The 24,911-nt window shown below is 48.4% G+C and overlaps 3 protein-coding genes across 7 annotated transcripts in view; all 3 read left to right on the plus strand.

Moving 5' to 3' along the window:
* Nucleotides 1–13,808, plus strand: part of MYO9B (myosin IXB) — a 33,460-nt gene extending 19,652 nt beyond the window's left edge. The window contains exons 18-40 of the mRNA XM_080359092.1: nt 295–375; nt 562–672; nt 1,180–1,302; nt 1,580–1,729; nt 2,346–2,512; nt 3,673–4,632; nt 5,159–5,225; nt 5,464–5,594; nt 6,143–6,300; nt 6,434–6,624; nt 7,089–7,187; nt 7,665–7,841; nt 8,322–8,363; nt 8,496–8,607; nt 8,782–8,852; nt 9,977–10,169; nt 10,487–10,615; nt 10,758–10,863; nt 11,262–11,393; nt 11,916–12,039; nt 12,979–13,118; nt 13,400–13,539; nt 13,675–13,808. Of these exons, the coding sequence (XP_080215218.1) occupies nt 295–375; nt 562–672; nt 1,180–1,302; nt 1,580–1,729; nt 2,346–2,512; nt 3,673–4,632; nt 5,159–5,225; nt 5,464–5,594; nt 6,143–6,300; nt 6,434–6,624; nt 7,089–7,187; nt 7,665–7,841; nt 8,322–8,363; nt 8,496–8,607; nt 8,782–8,852; nt 9,977–10,169; nt 10,487–10,615; nt 10,758–10,863; nt 11,262–11,393; nt 11,916–12,039; nt 12,979–13,118; nt 13,400–13,538 (3,603 nt within the window). The 3' untranslated portion in view covers nt 13,539; nt 13,675–13,808. The remainder of the gene's footprint in view (nt 1–294; nt 376–561; nt 673–1,179; nt 1,303–1,579; nt 1,730–2,345; nt 2,513–3,672; nt 4,633–5,158; nt 5,226–5,463; nt 5,595–6,142; nt 6,301–6,433; nt 6,625–7,088; nt 7,188–7,664; nt 7,842–8,321; nt 8,364–8,495; nt 8,608–8,781; nt 8,853–9,976; nt 10,170–10,486; nt 10,616–10,757; nt 10,864–11,261; nt 11,394–11,915; nt 12,040–12,978; nt 13,119–13,399; nt 13,540–13,674) is intronic.
* A 298-nt stretch (nt 13,809–14,106) lies between these two features.
* On the plus strand, nt 14,107–18,674 carry USE1 (unconventional SNARE in the ER 1). 5 transcript variants are annotated; one of them, XM_080359090.1, is made up of 10 exons: nt 14,107–14,390; nt 14,908–15,102; nt 15,302–15,351; nt 15,565–15,643; nt 15,853–16,005; nt 16,236–16,254; nt 16,954–16,984; nt 17,215–17,377; nt 17,594–17,716; nt 18,139–18,674. In XM_080359090.1, the coding sequence occupies exons 2-10, from the start codon at nt 15,001–15,003 to the stop codon at nt 18,145–18,147; spliced, it is 729 nt and encodes a 242-aa protein (XP_080215216.1). In that variant the 5' UTR covers nt 14,107–14,390; nt 14,908–15,000; the 3' UTR covers nt 18,148–18,674. The 5 variants fall into 5 exon arrangements, with proteins under 5 accessions (XP_080215216.1, XP_080215215.1, XP_080215214.1 ...); XM_080359089.1 differs by having other exon boundaries at nt 18,298–18,674; XM_080359088.1 differs by having other exon boundaries at nt 17,594–17,706.
* Nucleotides 18,675–22,602: 3,928 nt separating this feature from the next.
* The window catches only part of INSR (insulin receptor), a 40,224-nt gene continuing 37,915 nt past the window's right edge, over nt 22,603–24,911 (plus strand). Inside the window, exon 1 of the mRNA XM_080359458.1 lies at nt 22,603–22,757. Within this exon, the coding sequence (XP_080215584.1) occupies nt 22,682–22,757 (76 nt within the window). The 5' untranslated portion in view covers nt 22,603–22,681. The remainder of the gene's footprint in view (nt 22,758–24,911) is intronic.

Below are 24,911 nucleotides of genomic sequence, written 5' to 3' on the forward strand. Positions count from 1 at the left end.
TACTATGAAATGTTAGTTTGCTTGTACAATCAGCCTCATCCTTATATGCAGATGGAGCGCTATTGTAACATCATATGTAAACCCCGCTTCTCATTATCTTGAGAAAAAGGAAAAAAAAATACAAGGATCCACTGTGCAATACAGGAGAAGCTCCATGTTGGATGAAATAGGATTGTATAGCGACCACACCTGAAAGAACCTGATTTCTGAGGAAGAAGCTGTACTGCTGCCAAACGCAACTCAAAATGGGGGTATCTGAAGACAAAGTAAATGTTTCTGGCTATTTCGTTTCAGACTTCACTTAGCAAGTTACTGGAGACCCTGGGTAAAGCTGAGCCCTTCTTCATCCGCTGCATCCGCTCCAACGCTGAGAAGGTAACACTGAGCCGAGCGCTGAGGATCTCGCTCTCCCAGCCCTGTAATATCCCTTTGATTTGTTCGCTGTCATTCTGTACAAAAGTGAAGGGCAACCAGGGTCCAAAACCAGAATGTGCTTTTTCTTCTGGACAGAAATAGCCCTCTTCAGGCATTTACGAGCTGTTCACTGCTGATGTTTTTCAGAAAGAGATGCTTTTTGATGAAAACTTGGTGCTTCAACAGTTAAGATACACTGGCATGCTAGAAACTGTGCGGATCAGAAGATCTGGCTACAGTGCCAAATACACATTCCAGGTACGTGGAAGTGGATTATGCGTTCAGAAATAGCTGCTCTTTTTGTCTTCATTGCCTCGGACTCTTTTGTGTCTCTCTTTATATGAAGCTCATGACCGCTTGGAATGAACTGTAAAAATTCACGGTAGTTTTGACAGAGGTGACATGTTGTAGTATAAACTATTGTGTGAGTTATCTACTAGTAAATTGTTCACTTGTTGCATGGAGGAAAAGCATTCTGAGGATCGTGCTGCAGGTACGAGCAACCAGTGCTGACGCTACTGTCTCCATATGTGAACTGGTTGTCTAGAAAACGCTCTGTGTGTATGTAGCTTTATAGATCACATATAGGTGATCTTTACTGTTAGAGGTTTTACAAAGTAGGAAAAAACAGCTCGATTTGGAGTGAGAAATAGGTCCTTTCAAACCCTTGTAGCACAGATAGCTTAATTTGAGAAATCCAGTTAAAATATCTGAACTTGCGAATTGCCTTCTAACCTTGATCTCTTACTGCCTCTGCTTTTGCAGGAATTCATAGACCAATTTCAGGTGTTACTGCCCAAAAATGCCAAAGCCTCGAAGGAAGACATTTGTGTTTATTTGCATAAACTAAAACTGGATGAAAACTACTATCAAATAGGAACGACCAAGGTCTGTGAAACTTTCTGTAAGCCACTAAGAAATACTGATGCACGCTGCAAAACTGAGGGCAGTTCATTTACACGTTACGCTCTTCTGCGTTTTGTATTTAAATTAGCAGGTTTTAGCTCTTGTCAATGTTGACACAGGTGCCAGTAGTTGCCTCATTGTTTTTTTGTCAGCTGGTAAGGTTTGGTTCAGTTATAAGTGTTGCTATGCTCATTTTTTAGCTCATAGAGATACCTCCAGCGGAGACTCCTTATTGCTGAACTTCTCTTTAACTGAGCAGGTCTTTATGAAAGAGGCTGAACGGCAGGTGCTACAGGATACACTACACAAAGAAGTGATCAGGAAAATCATCCTCCTTCAGAGCTGGCTCAGGATGGTTTTAGAACGGAGACGCTTCCTCAGGACACGGCAGGCAGCCATCGTTTTACAGGTATCGTCAAGAATCGCCGGCCTTGTCTTCCTAAAACCAAACAAGGCTGGTTTGGAAGTAGTTTTGAGGTTTTGCTGTATCTTCTGTTGTAGCTGTTCATATTGCAAACAACTGCAAAAAATATTGGTTCTTAAATATGGTGACTTTACATTCATATAAAGGAGACTAGAAATCTTTGCAGTGGAATTTGGTGCTCCCTGAATCCAGAATTTAGTGATAAGTTAACCATGGAAATCAGGCAGATATCACAGAATCCCAGAATGTCAGGGGTTGAAAGGGACCTCGAAAGCTCATCCAGTCTTCTTTTAAAGACCAAATCCTGATAGTTTTAATTTTGATACCGCTTGGACAAGCTGATAGTATCGCTTCTTCTGAAATGAACTCAGTTACTGCAGCTTCTTTTAATAAGACCTTTAGGTTACTGAACACTTGCTGACAGATCAGGTTGCATGGAGGTGAGACACTTAACTTTTCATTGCTGTCTGAAACTGTTTATACAAAAAGACACAGGTGTAGCTGCACAAACTGTGAATCAATTTTGTATGATTTAATCAGCTCAAAGAACGCTCCCCACCGTGAGGTACCCCTCTCTTATTGTAGCAATCTCCCCTCTTAGGCTTGCTGGCGTTCCCGCTGCGTTAGGATGGCGCTGCAGAGGAATAACGCTGCCGTCGAGATTCAGTCGGCGTGGCGAAGGCACAGGGAGCGCAAACGCTACCTCGAGCGGAGGAGGAGGATTTGTCTCCTGCAAGCTGTGGTCAGAGGGCATCTCCAGCGCAAGAGGTGAGGGGAGAGCAGCAATAGGATATGAAAACGTGCGTTTTAACCACTTGGCTTCACTTGCCAGGCTCAGCTTCTGTGTGATATGTTGACTTAGTATCACAGTATCACAGTATGTTTGGGATTGGAAGGGACCTCAAAAGATCATCCAGTCCAATCCCCCCATGGAGCAGGAACGCCCAGGTGAAGTCGCACAGGAACATGTCCAGGCGGGTTGGAATGTCTCCGGAGAAGGAGACTCCACAACCCCCCTGGGCAGCCTGTTCCAGGCTCTGCCACCCTTACTGAGAAGAAGTTTTTTCTCAAATTTAAGTGGAACCTCTTGTGTTCCAGCTTGATCCCATTACCCCTTGTCCTATCATTGTTTGCCACTGAGAAGAGCCTGGCTCCATCCTCGTGGCACTCACCCTTTATATATTTATAAACATTAATAAGGTCACCCCTCAGTCTCCTCTTCTCCAAACTAAAGAGCCCCAGCTCCCTCAGCCTTTCCTCACACGGGAGATGCTCCACTCCCTTAATCATCTTTGTTGCCCTACGCTGGACCCTCTCCAGCAGTTCCCTGTCCTGCTGGAACTGAGGGGCCCAGAACTGGACACAATATTCCAGATGTGGTCTCACCAGGGCAGAGCAGAGGGGAAGGAGAACCTCTCTCGATCTACTAATCACCCCCCTTCTAATACACCCCAAGTACCATTGGCTTCCTGGCCACAAGGGCCCAGTGCTGGCTCATGGTCACCCTGTTGTCCACCAGGACCCCCAGGTCCCTTTCCCCTACACTGCTCTCTAATATGTAATTTCCCAACCTATACTGGAACCTGGGGTTGTTCCTGCCCAGACGCAGGAATCTACACTTTCCCTTGTTAAATTTCATTAGGTTATTCCTAAGTAAGCAACTTAAAGATGGTTATTGCCACGTGAAACTGCAGCTGGTATCAAATGGCTACTGGTGTGTGGAGAGTGACTGAGCACTTAGTACTGGCGCGTTATTCAGCTGGGCCAGGTTGAGGAAGCAGCCGTCTCTGCGGTCATACTGAGATTGGAAGCGTATTTGCACTTTGTGGCTGTACTGCCATTTAATCTGCTGCTTTTAAACAGTTGGGTACATTTCTTGACTGCTGTGCATTAAACATTTGTGTTCTCATCTTACAAATTCTTAATAGGTTTCAGAAAATGGTCATGGAAAAGCAGAAAGCTGAAGAAAAACAGAGAGAAATGCAGGAAGGTCAAGACAGAGGGAATGATGAAGGCCAGGATGAGCTCAGTGAAGCAGCCACAGCTCCGCTGCCTGTGGCATACAAGTCAGAGCTGGATGAAGCTGTTGGGCACAGAAACGAAGCTCCAAATGAGGAAGCTGAAAACATGAGCTCGTGTGAAAACGCCGCGTTTCCCCAGAAGAATGTGGCAGAGGCTTCGGAGAAAGTAGCAAACAACCGAGAGAAACGCGAATCTCGCCGGCAGAGGGGGCTGGAACACAACGAGTTACAGAGCAAGCACGTCCTGTTTTCCTTCAAAGGACCGTGTTTGCTGTGCCACGAGGAACAAACCTCTTCTGAAGAGGCTCCAGAAACTGTTCCAGGGCTAGAGAAATCCACAGAACAAGATACAGCCCCCCAAGGAAGCAACGAGGGAGGAAAAAGTCCCAGTGAAGAAAAAGCTCTTTCAGACACCCCGGTGTCAAGCGAGACAAAAGAAAGCGGCTCTATTCCCGAGCAACCACCTGGATCAGAACGGGAGAACATAGATGATAAGGCAGTTGGTGGAATGAAAACACAAGGGAATCAAAATAACCAGATAAAAGGCAGCCAAAGCTTCACCTGCCCTGAAAGGCCAACAAATCTTGCACTGAATCTCCATCACACACTGTCTGCTGCTGAGAGCCTTCAAAATGCAGCTGAATGCTGGGCAGAGAAAAACAAGCGTCTTGTTCAGAAGACAACCAAAGATCTGGATAGTCCCCCTTCTTCCCAGATCCAGAGATATGTGGATGACCCAGGGAAACTAAAGTACAAGAGAGAGAAGTGGAAAGGGAAGAGGCAGACCGATGCCAGTCAGAACGAGATGCTGAGCCAGTCTCTGGACGAAAGGACGCGAGCGGATAAGTCTCCTCAGGATCAGCTGGAGTAAGAGCAGCTTCCGACTTATTTTGACTTTTTTTCACAAAACAGGTATCTGTAATATTTAAAAATAGACGGAGGGCTCCTGAGAACCTGGGAGAAAATAGAGCTGTGAGCAGCCACTGCTTTCTCTTGGCTGCCAGTCCCCGGTCTTGCTGTTGAATTTGTCCGGGTCGAATGTTTTCAGAAGTGAACAAAAGATACAGAATCTGCCACACTGGATTAAAATGAGAGTCAGGGCTTCAGTTAAAGTAGTGGCTGGAGTTTATTTTCATGTCTCTTTTGGCCATTGAAAACAAGATGTTCTTGGCCTGCAGTTTGCAAGCATCATCCTGATATGGCAGGAAATCTGGCGTACCCAGTTTTTTACTTCTCCAGTACATTTTGCGTTCAAAAGGCGGTTGCAAGAGTTGGTCAGGATTCTCTCTCAGATGTAACATTGTTATGTGGGGTATTTAAAAAATGGTAAATACTAAGAGGCTACAGACTTTTAGAAAATATATATTCTGAAACTAATCTTGTAACATTGCAGGAAGAAGGGGAGTTCGTCTTCGTTAAGTGATCTCTCAGCACTGGCCCAATCTGTTGCCATGAATCAGGTACTGGTGCAAATCATTAGCAAATACTGTACAATTTGAAAAGTTAATTTTTAATAAATGGACCCTTGATCAAAGCATTAAATATACTTGGATCTTATATTAGTAAGCTAATATCTATTGAATAAAATGTTATGTCCTCAAGCAAACATTTTTCCACCATTCTAGTTTTTAAAACCATTTAAAGAATCTGTTTCACTTAATATTTACTTCTTTTGACTGCTCCTCCTCTCTGCTGCAGCAATCACCAGATACGATAGAAGAAGAAAAAGGCAGCAAGAAATATCCTGTGCAAAAGAAGCCCGGTGACCTCTTACCTACCTCAGATGCAGTGGTTTCCATGCAGTCAGCAAGTCAGCAAATAGACACCAAGTGCGTATCCCGTGGGTGCCTGACCTGCCTTAACGAAAAGGAAAAGGGGGGGAGATTTTCCACTGGTTCATAACACTTGTCTTTCAAGTGGTTCTTTTTAACTGAAGAACCACCATCCAGGCTCAGATCAAAGATCCGTGTAGTGTACGGTAGGTCATCCAGACTGGGAAATAGGACACCACGAGAACAGTTTAAGAACCCAGCAAGCGTATAATAATATGATGCCATTGCCTTCCCTGCTCCTCCAGCTTTGGCATCTGCCGCTCAGGGCCTCCTTGAGCCAGAAGTGATGTCCTGGGTCTGTGATGTGTTGTCTCCGTGTACGTTCAAGGTAGTTAGTGCTCTAATCTAGTAGATATCGCAATGTCCACATGTGCATTCAGACTGTCCTGCCTTTTCCCTGCTGCTCTGCAGGCTGGGCCTAAGGGACGTGTGTGCAGTGGAGGTTAATCCCGTCCTGGGTGTAGCTGGACTGTTAGAAGAGCCTCTTGTCCTAGAGCCAACTTCCATTACTCATCTGACAAACTTGTATCTGCTTTTATGTTCAGGTCTGCTTTTAAAAGTCCTTTGCGTAGACTTTTGGGGAAAAAGCCGGATAAGAAGGTTCCAAGGGAGAGTCCCGATGTGATTGATGAAGGAGACGGCCTCTCCCTTGTGTCTTGTATTCTCTTTCCAGAACCAGGAGGAAGCCAGAAGGTTTCAGAAGGTGAGTTTCTTTCACTTAATCCCCAGCTTACTAATAACCATCTTTTCTGTAAAGCTTTGCATGGCTCCTGAGGAAATAAACGCTGCAGAACTCCGTCATCCTGCTTTAATATCCAAATCAATTTCTTTCCCAGCTTCTTCTGGCCAGGCAAGTCGCCTCCAGGCAGGGGAGCGCCCTGCGAAAGAGAGCAGTAAAGCAAAGAAGAACCGGACCATAAAGATCAGCAAGATCTCGAGCGTGTCTCAGAACTGGAGAGCTTCCATGGCCCGGGAGATCGCGAACGCCAATGAGCTGAAACACCTTGATGAGTTCCTCCTAAACAAGGTAAAAGGCACTACGATAAAATTCAGGTGTATGTTCACTGTTTGTGTGGAATTTTAGAGGCTGCTTTTCTAAAGGGTGCGAGTTTATATGATGATTTAAAGCCAAGGGGAACTGATTTGGTAGCTCGACCAAATTAGGTCTGTATTAAGATGCTTCCTATTCCTTCCTTTAAGTCTGTGAGTCCATTGTATTATATTTAATCCTGGTGGCATTTGTGTTAGCTCAACTTTTTTTTAGAGCAGCAAAAGTATTTAAAAAAAAGAAGCATGAGCTGTAAGGAAATCGAGTTCTTTAGAGCCTACCTACCTAGCTGACTCCTATTTTTGTACCATCACAATGCATTAAGAAATGTTATTTTAAATATCTGGAGTGGTCATAGGTGACTAAGCCCAGCAACTGAAGCTCAACACTGCTTGGATGTCCTTGTTTTAGTGAAATTTGATGCAGATGTGTTTCCCTTCTAGATCAACGATTTGCGCTCCCAGAAGTCTGGTGTCGAATGCTTGTTTTTTGAAGCCACAGAGAAGTTTAGAGGAAACATCAAGACCATGTACTCTGCTCCTGTAAGTAGTAAGTTGGTAGGTGATGAATGAATCGTCTGCAGTTGAAACGCTTGGCCTACAGCTCTTTGACAAAGCAATTCTCAGCTTAAATTCAAAGCTGATTGTTGGACTTAAAGAACGTTTTCCAGTTCCACTGTAATCTTAAGCAGGCTGGTTTGTTTCCCGTTTCTCATTCACTCAGCCATAACGTATTTTTAGAAATGGATGGATTTTGCTGTCTTCAGCCTCTTCACGGTGCTGTGTTCAAACACCGGGGAGGAGCGACAGCTTTTCCGATCTCCTGACATGGCCGTGTCTCGGCCACGCGTCCTTCCCCAGTGCAATGGGAACTGTGCTCATTTGTGTCGTCATGGGCCGCTCTCTTGAATTGCGAGCACTCTTTCTCACCTCTGAACTTAAACACGTACAATACGAAACTGTCTCAACGTTATCCAGAAATACTATCTTCTGAATAATACTTTTTTTATCTTTCTCTAGAATGGGCAAATCCACGTTGGCTACAAAGATCTGGTGGAAAATTACCAGCTTCTAGTTACAAATCTGGCGAAAAAAAGGGAAGAGAAAGAAGTCAAGCTGGTTTTGAATCTCTTCCAATCCCTTCTGGATGAATTCATCAGAGGATATACGAAAAAAGAGGAATCTGAGCAGCCCAAGGTATAAAACACACTGACACTGGCTGGTGGGCCGATTGAACAACGTTACTCTTGTAGGATAAGGAACCTATGTTACCTCAGAAACCTGTTCCATAACGTTCTTCATTACGTGTGAAACGCTTTCCACACGTGAATCACGCATAGAACAAATTCTGAGTGCTGATGCACCTTGTTGGAGTTGCTCATTATTTAACTTGCTCTTAATATGTTCAGAATCTTAAAGCGTTTGTGCATTTTCTTTGGTGAAAGCTTAGTTCTCTGAAGGTGTTAGAGACAAAACTGCTTTGTCCTTAGGCAGGGAGCACTGGGATTTTTAGGAAGTTGCCGGTGTGAGCTCAGACAACCCTTGTACTGAGCTGAAGCTGCAGTGTAGGGGCTCGAATGTCTGGGGGTGAAACAGAGTTGGGGAAACTGAATAGGAAAAGAAAAGGGAATAGAATGTCTGAATGTCAAAGCCTAACGGCGGTTCTGTGCTCTGCAGCAAACCAAAGCCCAGAAGAAGAAACGAAAACAAGATCGTGCAGTAAGTACTTTTCTTTTTGCAATAGTCAAAGTTCACAGCTGCACTCACAGAACACAGAGAAAATGTTGGAAGAACTTGATTTTGTACTGAACTTCTGTTTTGTTTCGTTTATTGCTTCCTTACTCCTACTAGATTGAAGAACACAATGGCCACGTGTTCACCAGCTACCAAGTGAGCATCCGGCAGTCGTGCGAGCACTGCTCGTCCTACATCTGGCCCATGGAGAAGGCCTGTCTGTGCAGCGGTGAGTGGAATCACCTCCTTCCCACTCCGTTTACAACACGTGCAAATCGCTTGTAACCTGGGCTGGGGTGGCTTAGCGAGAAGTGCATGCGGGTTACGTAGTAAGTGAATGAGACAAGGTGCTCGGCATCTTCGTGTGATTTGAAATTTTTGTAACAATTGCTTCTCTCTCTAGTTTGCAAGTTGACTTGTCACAAGAAATGCATGTCCAAGATACAGAGCAGCTGTACGTCCTGCGGAAAAAAGGTAAGAACGGTACATCTGGGGTGCAGTGCTGTGATACGAGTCGCGTGCTAAATGCTGCTTTTTCTTGGCAGAAGTTCAAATCCCCCACCACAACCGGGGCCTGTGACTGTGAGGCTGCTCTCAGCTGTCTGCAGAGGCCTCGTCAACTTCCTCACCCTGATCTCATGGCCTAGAATAGATGCCCACAATAGTATCACGCTTGCCAGCCTGCCCCTTAACTTTCATCCACAGACTCTCAACTCGCTCTTCAAGATCCAGGGCCTCAAACCTATTACGGGTGGCACCTGGGGAAGCGAAGCAGGCAGGGAGGGGGGTTGCCTACGGCCCCGAACTGGAACTCACTTCCAACCCTCGTCATCTTTTCTGTCCCCTACCTCTGCCCGACAGCGACAGGCAGGGGCTGCCTCAGGGATTCTCCCTCTGCCCGACAGGGCAAGGGGTTTGTCACCTTTTGGGGGGTGTCCCTTGGAGCCTCTCTGAGTGGCACGCCAGGGGGTTACTCCACCAGTCCATTTCTTTGTCACACTCCTGATGGTCCTCAGCGCCTCAACCTCCTCCTTAAGCTTTGCAGCCATGTAGAGCAGATCTTGCACCTGCTCCCAGCTCACCCAGGTGGGACGCTGCCATCGTCACCCGGCAGCAGCAGGCGCTGGCACTCCCTGCAGCCGGAAACCTGAACAGCCGCGGCTCGGGGCAGACAGTCTGTCTGAGTTGCTACAGTCAAATGAGGCAATTTGCTACAGGCAAGTGAGCAGTGGACTGAATAAAAATAGCTTGAAAGTTTAAGTTTGCTTCTCTGCTTGCGTATAGTTGGAGCCATGCCCTGCAGTCGCAGAAACAGAAAATTATTATAAAAGGTGAAACTCAAGCTAATTTGGAAACTTCTCCTTAAAAGTATGTGTGCTGTGTTGGACAAACTGTTGAAGAAATCCTCCCCTGTGTGCCCTAAAGTTTCTTTATTGCTGCAGCTCCAAAAACCTGTCTTATGATCCAAGGCTTGTAGCAAGCTAGAATAAAACACTCGGCTTTTGTTTCTGGAAGCATAAGCTAATTGCAGCATGAAACAATGGAATTTTCTCGCTTGGGAACTGGTTTTCATAGTGCTTGACCTGTTTTGTTTCCAGAACGAACAGGATGCAGAACCACGTCATTTTGGGGTGTGTGTGAGTTCCCTGACCAGTGAGAGAAATTCGGTGCCCGTTGTCCTGGAGAAGCTGCTGGAGTACGTGGAGATGCACGGGCTCTATACCGAGGGCATCTACAGGAAATCGGGGTCAGCAAATCGAATGAAGGAGCTGAAACAGTTGCTGCAAGCAGGTCAGGCGATATTGTGCACCCTTTTGACTTCCTTGTATGACACCAGTTTTCCTTGCAATTCTTTTCCATCTGGAAGTATCTGCCACTCTGGAGTGTTTTAAAACCAGCTTTTTGGTGGCCATGTGGGCTCTGTTGTTTTTGTTGGCTGGAAAAAGCATTTCAGTACATATAAGTGACTATCAACACGCTTCTTTTTTTCCAAATTGCCACTTTGATTCAGTGAACAGGAGACCTGAATATTTCCAATCTTATTTCTTTGAGGTCCCATTCAGTACATCGAAAGAACAAGCCGCTCAAAAGAAAACATTTCTTTTCAGATCCACACTCGGTGAAACTGGAGAATTACCCCATTCACACTATTACAGGGATCCTTAAGCAATGGCTGCGGGAATTACCGGATCCACTCATGACGTCTGCGCAGTACAATGATTTTCTGCGAGCTGTAGGTAGGTTTTGGAGATGTTTGAAGGTTTCCCTTCATCCCATGTTTTCTTCTCCTTGATGTCCTGGACCAGATCTCGCTGGCCAGATGATTTCCAGTTAGTGTTGCACATCCATTCTCATCTTGTGCTTTCTCCCCTTCTGCAGAACTACCTGAAAAACAGGAGCAGCTCTGTGCCATTTATAGCGTCCTCGAACAGCTTCCGCAAGCAAATCACAACACCTTGGAGCGACTCATCTTCCATCTGGTCAAGTAATGCGTTTAATTACTTCATTAGGAGAAGAGCTCTTGGGATAAGTGGCACTGGTAAAGGGGCTGCTCTTAGCCAAGGAACTTGGTCATTTTCCAAGTGGTCCTATTAACACAGGGAAAAGGGATTTCTAAAGAGGAGGCACTGAGTCACCAGAGGTACTTGGAGAGACTGCCAGACCAGCTTAGCCTGGGTGGCTTCCTGCTCCTTTTTCTGACGCATCAAACTTTTCCTACTTTAGTATGTGTAAAATAATTGAAAAACACTTCTTTGAAGTGCTGTATGTATTTCATACCCTGGAGGCTTCCTTTCGTGTTCATTGTGTGACCAGATTGCTTGTATTCTAGGAAAGTTTGCTTTAAAAATCTTTGATTTTTTTGTTCTGAACGTGGCATTTCAGAGTGGCGTTGATCGAAGACGTCAACCGCATGTCGCCCAACGCCTTGGCCATTGTTTTCGCTCCGTGCCTGTTGCGTTGTCCTGATACCTCTGACCCTTTAACCAGCATGAAGGATGTTTCGAAAACAACCATGTAAGTTCGAGCAGTCTGCTGCAAAGTAGGACTTTGAAATGCAATGGCAGGGCAGTGCTGCTCCCCGCGCTTGGTACAACCTTGTTCATATCAACCTGAAACTGAGGGTCAAGAGTTGAGAAACTCTGGCTCTGGTGCTGCGGATTGATAGGCCCTTCTCTGACCCCTTCCACCTCTGAAATTGGAAAACATAAAGTAGGATGATTTATAAACCTTCAATATCAAGTTTGCATTTTACATCAAGATCATATTTTGGTGGGATTGTACACTAATCATATATATTTTGCTGGCATACAAGCCGTAATAAATAGTAGGGTATAGAATTAAACTGTCCCCTGCATGTTTGAAAACCCGTGATAATTTCGGAGCAGGTTCTGCCCTTGATCCTCTTGGTTCTCCTCACCCTCCAGCAGCTCCGGCTCTCCCAATGTCCCTCGCCATCCCCCTAGATGACTGGCCTTGCGTCTGTTCCCAATGAAAACACTATGAAGCTGCTCAATAAACTCTTGTGCTTTTGTCCAGGTGTATTGAGATGCTCATAAAGGAACAGATAAGGAAGTACAAGGTAAAAATGGATGAAATAAGTCAGCTGGAAGCAGCTGAGAGCATCGCTTTTCGACGACTCTCGTTGCTTCGGCAGAATACAGTAAGTATTGAAATAAAGCACAGAACCACACCGCTGGGCAGAAAGCGTCCCCTCAGTTTCTTGGGAAGGGTTGTGCTATTGTTTATCCTGTCCTGCCCATTCAGTAAGCCAAACACCAATTGCAAGATAAGGAGAAAAGGGAGTTACACTTGCCCAAAGCTGTAGGTAGGAGCTCTAAGTAAATATCCGGCCTCATTGGAGTCTGCTCAGTGAAGGTGCAGAAGATCTGTGTCCATGTAGTTCAGTCAGAACTGAGGCTGCTGAGACTCTACGTGGGGAAAGTTCCTTTGCTCCAGAGGCGGGCAAAACTATGCAAAAATACACTTGTTCTTTTGGGTTTGTTGTGCTGATTGAAACAAACCAAACTGCTCAGAAGCTGATCTAGTGAATTTGGTCTCCATCTCTCTCTAGCTCTGGCCTGTAAAACTTGGGTTTTCTTCCCCATATGAGGGGATGCTGGTATGTACCTTCAAAGTGCATGTGGGTTTTCTTATTGCATGACTAAAATACTCACCATGTGTATTTTAACGTGGTTTTAAATACTCTTTTGAACATTCGAGGCTGCATGTTTGGTGCAACTTTCTCCCCAGACTGCATGCAGGGCTGGTTCTGTCATCACTTGGTGTTTTACAGAAATCCTGAATGTAACTTGTATTGGATGTAATAATGTTACTTATAAGTGACTACTAAAACTAAGCTGAGGCTGGTAAATCAAATTACTATGCTTCAAAAACAAAAAGTAACAAAACCATCGAAATCAGGTGAATAGAAACATTTCTGTTACTTTTGGAAACCTTCGTGTGGGTAACTAACAGCTCTTCATCCATCCTGTCATGAGTTTGACCTACTCATTTGTCTTCCACCTTGCATCTAGTAGACACTCAGGACTTGTGTTGCTTCTTCGCACTGAGCTGTGTTACACGTACGCTTGTCTTGCAGAGTAAAAGCTCGCAGGCCAGAGGAAGTGACAGTGGCAGCTCAGAACTGGACTTGCTGCGCGAAGAGGAGGAGGTTTCTGAAGCCGATAACCGCGAGAAGGAGATTCTCATTGACCGCATACAGTCCATCAAAGAAGAAAAGTACGTCACCCTTTACCTCTGTAGGTTGTGCTCTTTGCGGCTGGAGGTGACACAGGCACTAAAGCAGCGTGCCTTCTATCCAAAGTCATCTAGTTAATCGTGTTCTGTGGGTTTTTATGAAGGTGACAAGGAAAATGCAAAGAATTAACTGAGAGGAAACACCATGAGAATTAATATTTAATGGCTACATGCGGGTTTACCTCTGAAATAGCTGCTGAGTAGAGCTGCTCATATCAGAGGTACCGTCCTTCTATAGTGCTGCAATCTCTGTTTTGCCATAGGGAGGATATAACTTACCGGTTACCTGAGCTTGATCAGCGCGGCTCTGATGAGGAAAACGCGGACTCGGAGACGTCAGCGAGCACCGAGAGCCTGCTTGAGGATCGGCCGGGCCGGGTGGATACCGAAGGTCAGTATTAAGGTAGTGTGTGCTTTTTTATTCTATATCTTTCACTGCGTACAGCCAGGTGACCAGATGTTATCTGGTCGCAGTTGCTTGTATCAAGTTACATCTTTATGCGTGCTTTCAGTATCTAAGTGTCTTGTTTCTTTAAAGCGGTTCTTGGATTTCACTGCCGTGCTCAGAGCTCCGGTGTGCCTGCCAAAGACATTTGCAAAGTGCCTTCTCTTTTGCAAAAAACCTCTTCAAACTCTTCCACTGCATCCCTGCCTTTGAGACACAGATCGTCCTTAACGCTGTCCAGGATTAAAGTGCCCCGTCGAACCCCGGTGATGCCAACAGCAAATATAAAACTTCCTCCTGGGATTTTCAAATGTACGGAAAGCCAGGACGGGATTTCGGCTAACGAAGGGTCTCAAGCGGTGGTGAGACGAAGGGAGCAGCCAGCAAGGCGAACTGATAAGATCCACTCTGTATACATTGCACAAGGGTCTGCGATGGCCCACGCTCAGGAACTCTTGGATGAATACGAACCAACAGCAAAAGTAAAACGGAGGTTTTCGGACCCTTACTCTCACATCCCTGTGTAGAGAAGTGAAATACATCAGCTGTCTGGACTGTTTTTTGAAGTCGACCGCAGCTTTGGCTTTAACCCTTCGAGGCTGTGAAGTGTACAGTGTTGTAAGGGCTGAACAAGGTTGTCTAAAACAAATATTCTTCACTTTAAATTAAAACCCTGCAAAGAAAGTCGAGCGTAAAACTTACGTGGAGTAAAACATGTGAGTTGAGTGTACAGGAGAAAAACAAGTCCCTTGATTCTGCTGTCGTGCCTTTTCCCATTCGCCTTACAATGGACTCTTACGGGACCAACAGTGAGTTTGCGTCAGTGTGTGTTGCCTTAATTTTTATGTTTGTATGACAACTTTCTGTGTGGTTTACAGAGCTGTTGATGTTGTAATAGCCTTAACTGAGACCAAAATATATAAAAACGTTTATTAATACATTGCACTTTTTAAAAATACACGTGTTAGTTAGTCAATGTCTGCCTTGTCTAGCGCACAGTTTCTTTGGCTGGGAGCCTTTGATCAGAGCCGTGTATCTTTGTGCAATACTTCAGAAAGCATCGGGAATAGTTTTATGGAGGCGGAAGCTCTGAAGTGAAGCCGGGGGTGTCACCTGGGGGTGTTTTTTGCAGCGATGCCACCACAGCCCTGAGCAGCAGCCGCCTCTGTTGATGTGTGGAGGGCCCTTGGGGAGCTTTTGAGGGGGTGTTGTGGTCTTGTTTTATTTTGTAGGGTTCTTTTGTTGTTTGGTCGGTTTGTGCTTTGGGTTGGGGGGGGTTTTTGTTTTTATTTTTTAATAAAACTCTGCCTCCCGCCCCGCCCCAAGATGGCGCCTCGCCCCTCCCTGCGCCCCGCCTCAAGATGGCGCCCGCCTCCCGGAAGTGGCCCCTGAGGCAGCTTCCGCCGCCGCCCGCCCGCCATGGCGGCGACGCGGCTGGAGCTGAACTTGATGCGGCTGCTGAGCCGCTGCGAGGCCCTGGCGGCGGAGCGGCGGGACCCCGAGGAGTGGCGGCTGGAGAAGGTGAGACCCGGCCCGGCCTCCCGGGGGGAGAGCGGCCGGGAGAAGCGCGGGAACCTCCCGCCCCTCAGTCCCCGCAGCAGCGCGGGAGCCTCCAGATGAACTGAGGCCGGTGAGCGCTGCAGAGCGCTCAGACCCAGATCTCACCCTCAGCCGGGCTTTTGCCGCACAATATTCCCACTTACAAGCTTTTTCTCCTCAGTACGTGGCGGCTCTGGAGGACATGCTGCGGGAGCTGAAGCTGCAGTCCTGGTGAGTCCCTGGGCTGGGCCTTGGGGCCTCCTCAGCCTCCTACCCGCAATATAAACCTTCAAGAACCATGTGTTGGGTTCTGTCAGTTTTTTGGGGGGGTTTGTGTTGTTCATTGGGTGTTTTTTTAAATTATTGTTGTTTGGAAAATCACCTGAACGATAGAAAATACCGATAACTTCTGGGTTTTGTGTTATTACTTTTCTATTCCAATAGCAAGCCCGCCCCGGAGCTGCTCAATGAATACTCTCGCAAAGTGGACTTTCTAAAGGGACTTTTAGAAGCTGAAAAATTGGTAAGATCTACTACTGCAGCTTGACAAGGCTTAAATATCCTCTGCCTGTGTTCACTTCACCCTTTTGCCTGGTTCCTATGTTCGCCTTTATCTCTTCTCTCAAAATAACCCTTGCTAAAGTCTTATGAGTCAATCTTTATAAAAAGATGAATAAATACACTGGGGTTTTGCGATTTTCATGTCTTTTCATTGCTTTTTCCCACTCGCAGCCTTCATCAAGTGAAAAGGCTCTGGCTAACCAGTTCTTGGCCCCCGGCCGCACGCCCACGACGACCAAAGAGAGAACTCCGGCCACTAAAACCGTGCACCTGCAGACAAAGGCTCGTTGCACGGGCAGGATGAGGAGTGAGCTGCTTGGTACAGTATGTTCTGGTGCTGCCGATTCGTCGTTGCTGGTTTCTGGGTGGACTGTTGTTGCGTTCAGCTGCCGTTGGCGGTTGTACCTCAAACGTGCCCCAGGCTGGGTGGGGAGCCGCTTTTCTTTTGGTTTGGACAGTAAATGGTGGGTGCAGGCGCTCGGCTGCGTCTGGGGGGTTGTCTTTTATCACTGGCCCTTTGTCATTTCTGTTCTGTTTCTCTTTCTGCCCCCCAGGACCCTTTGGCTGTGGATGGTAAGTTTAATCTTTTGTTTCCTCTAATCTTAGTTAACCTGGGACTTACAGAGAGAGGAGGAGGAAGGTCAGTATTAGAGACTGGCCAGAAGCACTTTTGAGTAGCTCACTTCTTTTCAAGAGAGCAGATTTTCAAAACAAACCCAAAACCCCTCGCAGTTAAAGCTGGGGTGTTGTTATCAGTATGACAGCAGGGACACGCAGGAACCCATTTTCCTAGAATCCACATAGAAACAGACATTCTAATTATAGAATTAGCAAGGACAATTTACTTTTATTGTGGCTTCTGTTCTCTCCGGCTCTGAGCAGATCGTGTGAGTAGGCGTTGTTCGATTCCTCTTAAATATACAGCCGTGGAGGGGCTGGTAGGAATTAATGTGCAGTTTCCATAGCTACTGTTGCAGTGCTTGGATCTGGGCCAACGTAACGTGTCCTGAAAGAGAACACCGAGACACACCGGCTTAAACGGTGCCCTCAGGGATATGATTCATCTGTTTGTTCTCTCCGCCGTGCATTCGGTGTTACGTGTTGTCTTTTCCCTGTGGGAAGCAGGGGGGGTGTTTGAAATCCATATTCCCTGGGCTCGGGGGCCAAATAGGATGTGGACGTCTGAAAACCCCTTAGAGAAAAGTTGTTCAGCTTCTGATCGCGTGGCAATTTATAACGTGCTAAACCACAAATTTAACTCATTTTTTCCAGATGCTGAGGAGTTAAACATAAGGAAGCGCAAGTAAGTCAAAACTTCTTATTTTGATGCTCTGTTTTTTGGTGGGAAATGCTTTCCCGCTGCCCTTTAAATCCCAGGTGTGCTTCCGTTTGGGTGAAGTTCCTCCTGGTGCAAACCGAAATGTGGCCTCAGTTGATTTAACTGGCAGAGCTGCAGGGTCTGGGGAGCCCTTGGGAGATCGGCCCACCGGGAAGTACAAACCCCCCCGTGTTTGTCCCCTCGCGCTCTTGCAGAGGCCCGGCGGCCGATGAGAAGCAGTCGGCGGTCGAGCTGGACGCCGTGCTGCAGCACCATCAGGACGTGCAGGAGAAACTGGCCGAAGAAATGCTCAGTCTGGCCCGCAGTCTCAAAAACAACACTCTGGCTGCGCAGAATGTGATCAAACAAGATAACCAGGTAGCGCGTGTTCGAGTTCTGACCTCTCCGTTTTGCAACTGAGAAGGTTAAAGTGCTAACGTGTTAAATACTGTACATATAACTTGGTTCCAGGTGGGGTTAGAGTGGGGAGGCTTGGATCTGTGTGTCTATGCAATTGAACCTTTTCTTTGTTGGAAGAAACAGCATCAGAACGTCCAAATCTGAGCGCAGAACTTTGTTCCCTTTGCCCCGCAGACACTCTCGCACTCTCTGCGGATGGCAGACCAGAACTTCGAGAAGCTCAAGGATGAATCCGACCGCCTGGAGCAGCACGCGAAGAAATCAGTCAACTGGCTGCTGTGGATAATGTTAATTGTGGTTTGTTTTATATTCATCAGCATGATCCTCTTTATCAGAATTTTCCCCAAACTAAAATGACTTGGGTTTTCTAGACTGCCAGAGAGCAGCTGGAGAGCTCAGCTGGGATACCTGTCAGCAGTCGAGTTCGTTGCCACCTTTCATGTCCCCAAATCCAGTGCAAATTCAGTGGTTTCACACTGAAGACTTGCTACACTTGGATGTTTGGTTACTTTCTCTAACCTAGTGAACATTGTTGCTTATTGAGGGGAGAACTGGGTTCAAGAAGGCAATTTATGCTGAGCTGCTAACGAGTTCCTTAGTGGGCAGACACAGTCCTGTTTTTAATGTGACTATTGAAAATGTCACGACTCCTAAAAGGTGTTTAATCCATATGAATACAAGTAACAGTCCAAGTCTTTAAATTGCCCCTGTCTCTACAGCTTTACTGAACCAGGACATTGCTGCCAACAGGATATTTAATTACAAGGTTGCGTACGTACCCAGGTGTGGGAGGAGAATGCCGCCATTGAGTTGCTGGCCTGGCTCAGGTTCAGAGCGGATCAGCAGGTAAAACTGATCTCGGGCTCACCTTTCTCCAGCCTTCGCTAGGAAGTCTGAGCTGAAGACGACTGCGAAGAGCTGAAGCAGCTTGATGGTGCGACGTTCACTTCCCTCGTGCGCAAATGTTCTCGTTGTCTGGCATGTTGATGCTTTTGCATCAAGAAATCACCATAACCCCGGTATTAACCCATGGTACTAACGCTCTGTATAGTGCCGACCTCACCTGTGCAAACGTGTGTTCATTGTAAGATGGGAGACGTGTGTTCATTGTAAGATGGGAGCAAAGGAAACGTGTCTTTAAAAAGAAATGATAACGAATCAGCCTTAAGCGTTTGAGCTGAGTTACTCTGTTCAAGAGGTCGGTGTCAAACTTGTATTCCTAAGAGGTCGCTACAATAAAGCAGAGATGAACTGAGCTAGAATGAACATTTTAAAGCGCTGTACTGCTACAAATGAGAACCCGCAGTAACGCGCAGCCTGTCGTGACGGGGCGAGAGCCATTTTTCAGTGCTTTTAAGCTAAACGCAAACCGTTCCGCGTCTGTGCTGCTGTTTCCCGAGTCCTGTGGCCGGTGTCGTGCTGAGATGTGCAGAGCGTTTCACACAACCCTCGGTGTTCTTTTGCCATTTCTGGGGCTATTTTGCCCCACGATGGGTGTTTGAGGCTCGGGTGGCGATCGCAGCAGCCCTGGGTGGGGAGGAGCCGCTGGTCACAACCAAATTCTTGTGACAACCCGCGTCCCGGAGCCGCGGGCTCTGGTTCAGGATTGTTCTTTGTTCTCCACTGAACCAGCTGTGTTAATGAAAACAGTTCACTTTTTTTTTCCATAAAATATTTTTGTTCATTTAACAGGATGTTTGTAATTCAATGTGCCATTCACTTACGGCTTATCAAATGAGTAATTCTACTCCAGTACAGTTTTTCTTGTAGCTATTCATTTTGGTGATACGCTGCTTCTCTTCAAGCAAACCTGTTACTTACAGGTATCAAAATCTGTAGCTGTAGCTACAGGTATCAAAATCTGTAGCTGTAGCCATCCATTTAAGGACCTTTCTCTTCAGCTGTAGCGTTAGGCGTTACACCGTGCTTCGTTACCAAGTGCTGCATCACCAAATTATCTTTTCATTCTAATTGTTTCCTACTTTCCTGCAGGTGTTTCAGTGCTGAGCTCGTAGAGCAGAGGGATGAAGCATTAATGTCGTAACGTTCTTCCCCTTTATTCCTTGAAATAGCTTCTGTGAGAGCTGCAAACATTGGCAAGTGAGAATTGCTTTGCTGTCCCAAAGCTTGGGAAGCCCAGCTGCAGAGATGCTCAGCAAAGCTGAGCCTTGCTGGGCTTTGCTAGGCCTTGCTGGGCCTTGCTGGGCTTCTTGGCAGGTTACCCGCTTCCAGACTGCAAATGAAAACATATACATAATCTTTTGGAGGCTTGGGTCACGTCAGGCTGGCGAATGCGCTTTTCCCATTGATGCTGCTGGAAACCTGAGAATAAAAATATCACGATTAATAGCCACAGGCGTAAAAAAAAAAAAGATCAAAAATGATAATACAGCACAGGGGAGCAGAAAATAATAATCGGATTTCCTGCTGTCCAGCTGCCATCCTGAGTCCTGCAGCCCAGACTCGGCCTGGAGCGCTTGTCCTGATCTGCTCCATGTGCACCCACCGAGCAAGAGTGACATTAAAACCCGGCTTAGCTAAACCAATACCGCCTGCCACATGACACCACCGTGACATTTCTGGCGTGAGTGCTACCTCCAAATAAGAGATGGAAGTGGGAAGCAGCAGCAGCCGCCAGTGAATAATGGATTAGATACGCCTGATTTGTAACGTTTACACAGAAGGGGTGTGTCTCCTGGTTACAGAACAAACTGGTGATCAAAATGGGAACTGGAAGTTCTGTCTTGTCTAAAATGCAAAAACGTGAGACAAAACCACGTGGAACATAGAGTTACAGTTCGCTGAGGTGCCCTGTCCCTCCAAATTGGATTCTGGATCGGCCAAAACGTGTGTTAGTGTATGAAGAGAGGAGCCGTGTTTCATATATAAAACTAGTGAGTTTAGTAGTTGCCTGAATCAGAAAACAAGAAGTAAGCGGGTTCTGGGTTATTTTCCCAGCGCCCGCATCAGTGCCGCTGGTTTATCTGATTGCACACCCGTGTCCTGCAGCAGCGAGCGCATGGGAAAGATGCTGCAGAGATTGTGCCCTGATGCTCTTCATCGGTAATTAGAAACTAAAAATAGTATTTTAGGGAATGATAATAAACCTGTAGCCTTTAATCCTCCGGTGCGAGCCTGTAAGCTGATATCATTAGTACATGAAAGGCAAGGAGAACAGAAGTGAGTGAGTGAAAGCAGGTTGCTATTACAGCCAGGTTATGAATTCCACAGAGCCCCAGCCGTCTGGGTGATGTTTGGCTCTGGTTTATGCAAAGCCTGTAGTTACAAAGCAGGTTAATTTGCGGAGAATGCTGGTTTTGTTGTTTATTTCCATTCCTTGACTGTCCTCGCTTCCTGAATTCTGAAACGAGGGACGTTCCGAGTCTCCTCTGCTGTTGTGAGGCGGGGGGTAGCGTACGTGGGAGCCAGCGGGATTAATGGATTCCCACCATGGCAGTTCCGACGCACCCGCGGGCTGAATCAACAGCCGCTGCGCCGCGCAGACACATCTTGTACCGCGATGATCACAGAGAGAGCAGCCGCGCTGCAGCCGGGCCTTTCATGTGAACGCTTCTAATGGTTTGCAAATGCTCAGGTGTAGCTCTTGGTACACACGCTGCTTACGCTCGGGTGATTTGGTCCAGTCCGGCTGTCGACCCCAGAGAGCGCCGCAGAGCGACCTGCGCCAAACCAGACGTGATTCCGTGGGCCCGTCCGCCCGTTCGCGGCTCTGTGACAATTCCTCACGTGGAAAAGCAACACGAAGTCTTTAAAATCGTGCGAGTTCTCTTAATGCTGTTTCAGCGTCTGGAAAAAAGGAGCCAGGCTGAGTGCCCTGCTGGGAACCGCTGGCCCATCGAGCGAGAAAAGTAGCTCACAAGGGAGATCTGTTGTGAGCTGAGGATGGCGGGGGAAAGATTTGAAATGAGAATGGCCATTTACCAAGTGGTTTTGAATGAAAATAAAAGCTTTATTCTAGCAGTGTATATAACTCAGTGTCTTGCAGGAAAGGGTGAAAGCAAGGGGCAGGTACAAGTACCAGAGCTGCTAGGAAACGTCCTGCCATGGCTCAGCACCGCACTGCGGAGACGATTGAAAACAGAGAAAAAAAACACCAAATGTTGAATCCCATGAGAAACGACGACCAGAAGTTTGAAATGGCTGTTTGGGCTGGGCCTTGTGTCAGTGAAATGGAAACGTTTAGTGGGAAATACCCCTAAAGGGAGTCTGGGCAACTCCACCTCCCCGAGTGGTCTTACTGAGGGAAGTGGGCACAGGTTGGGACCAAGTCACAGAACCCCAGAGTGTCAGGGGTTGAAGGGACCTGGAAAGCTCATCCAGTGCAATCCCCCCATGGAGCAGGAACACCCAGATGAGGTTACACAGGAAGGTGTCCAGGCGGGTTGGAATGTCTGCACAGAAGGAGACTCCACAACCCCCCTGGGCAGCCTGGGCCAGGCTCTGCCACCCTCACCCCAACAAGTTTCTCCTTATGTTTAAGTGGAACCTCCTGTGTTCCAGTTTGCACCCACTGCCCCTTGTCCTGTCCCTGGTTGTCACCAGCAGAGCCTGGCTCCATCCTCCTGACACTGCCCCTTTCCTTATTGATCCCCATGAATGAGTCCCCCCTCAGTGTCCTCTTGTCCAGCTCCAGAGCCCCAGCTCCCTCAGCCTTTCCCCACACGGGAGATGCTCCACTCCCTGCAGCATCTTCGTTGCCCCGCATGGGACCCTCTCCAGCGGTTCCCTGTCCTTCCTGAACCGCTCCCCGCTGTCTCCAGGCCGTGAGGGAGAAATCCGAAAGCTCCACCGTTTTCCTCAAAGCTCCCGAGGCCAAACCCCCCCCGGACCCAGCCCGCCCTTCCCGCCGCGCCGCGGCCTCCCGGGCCCGGAGCCGCCTGAGCGGGGGCGGCCCCGGCAGGTGCTGATGCGGCCGCTCCTCCCCCGGCCCGTCCCGTCCCGTCCCCTGCCCGGCTCCGCGCCGCCTCTTGCCGCCGCCCCGCTCCCAGCTGACGGGGGCAGCCCCTTGTTTACTGGCCAGGGAAGCGGCCGCCAGCCCGGCCTGCACTGGAAGGGGCCGCCGGGGCCGCCGCCGAGGAGCAAGGGAGGGGCCGGCCGCTATAAAGCGGACCCCGCGGCGCTTTCTCCGGGTCTCTTCCCCACCATGCGAAGCCGGGCCCGGCCCCCGCGCCCGCCCCGCAGCCTCTGATTCGCCCCCGCCGGGCCGCGCCGGAGCGGCGGCGGCTCCCAGCGAACGCGGGCATGGGACCCCGAGCGGCGGCGGCGCTGGCCGTGGCCGTGGTGCTGGCGGCCTGGTGCGGCCGCAGCCGCGCCGAAAGTGAGTAGGGGCCCGGGGGCGGGCGGCGGGGCCCGGGCCGGGGCGAGGCGGGCGGCGCGGCCCCGCCGCTCGTACCCTTTGTACCTGCTGGGGGGGGCGGGCAGGCCAGGCCGCGCCGCGGGGCTGGGCGGCGGCGGCTCGGCCGGGCCTGCGGAGCGGCGAGCGGAGCGCCCCGGGTCACCTTCATGCCTGGGGTCGGGGGTTTTGGGCCCCGAACGCCGAGCGGGCCGGGAGGGAGGGCCCGGCGGAGGCCGAGATTGGAGCGGGGGCGGGAGGGGCGGGAGCTCCCCCCCGGTTCGCCGGAGCGTTCGCGCGGCGGCTCGGCCGGGTCTCCGGCCCGGGGCACCGGGGGCGCTGCGGCCGCTCCGCGGGGCTCCGCTGCGGGACGGGCACGGGCGCTGGGGCCGCTCCCCCGGGCCGGTGTCCGAGCCGCTCGGGGAGGGCTTGGGATGAGAGATTGGGACGTTGTGTCTTTAACTTTCATACTTTAACCCGGGCTCTCAAACTCACAGGTGTCAGGGGGGTGGGGGGATGTGTTTAAACAGGGTCTTGCAAATACACCTTTGGGATATAAAGATGTTGTGGTGGAGGTCGCAGGTGTGTTTTGTCCACTGGCACAAGGTTAAGCCTTACGAGCTGTTTTGGTGGCTTACATCAAATACACTTTCTTAGCAAATTCTCCTAGTGAGAGGTTTCAATTTTGAATTATCTGTACAGATGTTTAGCAATAAAAGGGAAGTGTTTAATTAAAGAGAGCGGGCTGGTTACCTAAGCTGCGTGTGCCATAGGCGGTGCTTTAGTCTACCTGCTCGCTTTCCCATCAGAAAAAGCGCTAACGAGAGAACTGGTTCAAGTGGCGACAATGCAACGATGGGCGTTTTGAGACGTGTCCGATATTCAGGAAATAAAGCAGCTCGTGCCCTTCAGTCAGCCCCTTTTTTTTCAAGCAATCGGACAAGTTATATGTTTTAAAAACACCCGGTTTCTTCCTCATGGTTTTTACCATAGACCAGCGGGATGGTTTGAACTCCACTCCAGCTGGCAAACGTGTGCAAACCTGCCCGTTACCAATAGAGACGTGGGAAAGGTAGTTGACATATAGCACTAATAATAAATATGTGTGCAGCTTTAGTCCGGCGGTTCCTAATTTGACAACGTTATTATTACTGCGACACTGGAGCTTCTTATTTTTTTTATCGAATATTTGCTTTGTGGGTTGTGAGTGTGTTTACGATCCTGACTCCCTAATCTTTGCCGTATCGCCGCACATCCGGAAAATACGCCGTACAGTGCGTGGATGGAGAGACAGGAGCGATGCACGGGGCATCAAAGCAGAGCCTAGGGAGGAGTATTTTTATACCATTCGGCGTGAACACAAAGTATTTTGCGGACAATTTGGGTGATAAGGGCCCTAATCCAAACGGTTCTCGGCCGCTTCGGTGCCTGACTGGGTTTCTTGAGGGTGATCAGGCCCTTGACGCTGGCGCGGGCGGCAAACGGCCCCGGGGGCTGCGCTGGGGTAGGCGCACGGGCAGGAGTTGCATAAGCAAACACGTTGTTCCCTGAGCAACGGAACGAATGCAGGCGGCTTTCCTGGAGACTTGTGTCCTGCCTTCCCCGCTGACGCACCCGCGATAGCGCTGCTCGCCGGTAACAGTGTCCCCGTCACCGAGCCCAGCCGTACGTGGGGGTTTGCGCCCTGTGTCTTTCTTTTCCCTTCGCTCCTTTTAGACAACATCTGTTAAGAAGCTGAGCGGCGTGTAGTGTTAATGTATCTGTAGGTGGTTCAGGCGGCAAACTGGGTGGGTGGTTTGAGCTCCCGTTTAAACCTTAGGATGGAGACGCTGAGTTTTTCCTCCTTAGCCCATCCCCGGTTTTCCTAAGTCGTTGAGGAACACGATGCTGAGAACTCTCCTTTTGTACATGACCGATGTTACTGGGTTTAGTAGTCACCGAGAGGAGCAGACGCAAGGGTTAAGGGCAGGAGACCTGCCCTGCGCGTAGAATGAAGATACATTTATCTTGTTTTGTGAGGAAAAACAGGTTTGTGTGTTTTTTTTAATCGCTGTGTAAACATAATGCAACTTCTTGAAATAAATCTCCCACATGACTCACGCACGTCAATTCATTAGCCGTGCTATTTAGGGTCAGATT

This window comes from Nesoenas mayeri (genome assembly GCF_963082525.1).
Source record: "Nesoenas mayeri genome assembly, chromosome: 25".
NCBI lineage: Eukaryota > Metazoa > Chordata > Aves > Columbiformes > Columbidae > Nesoenas > Nesoenas mayeri.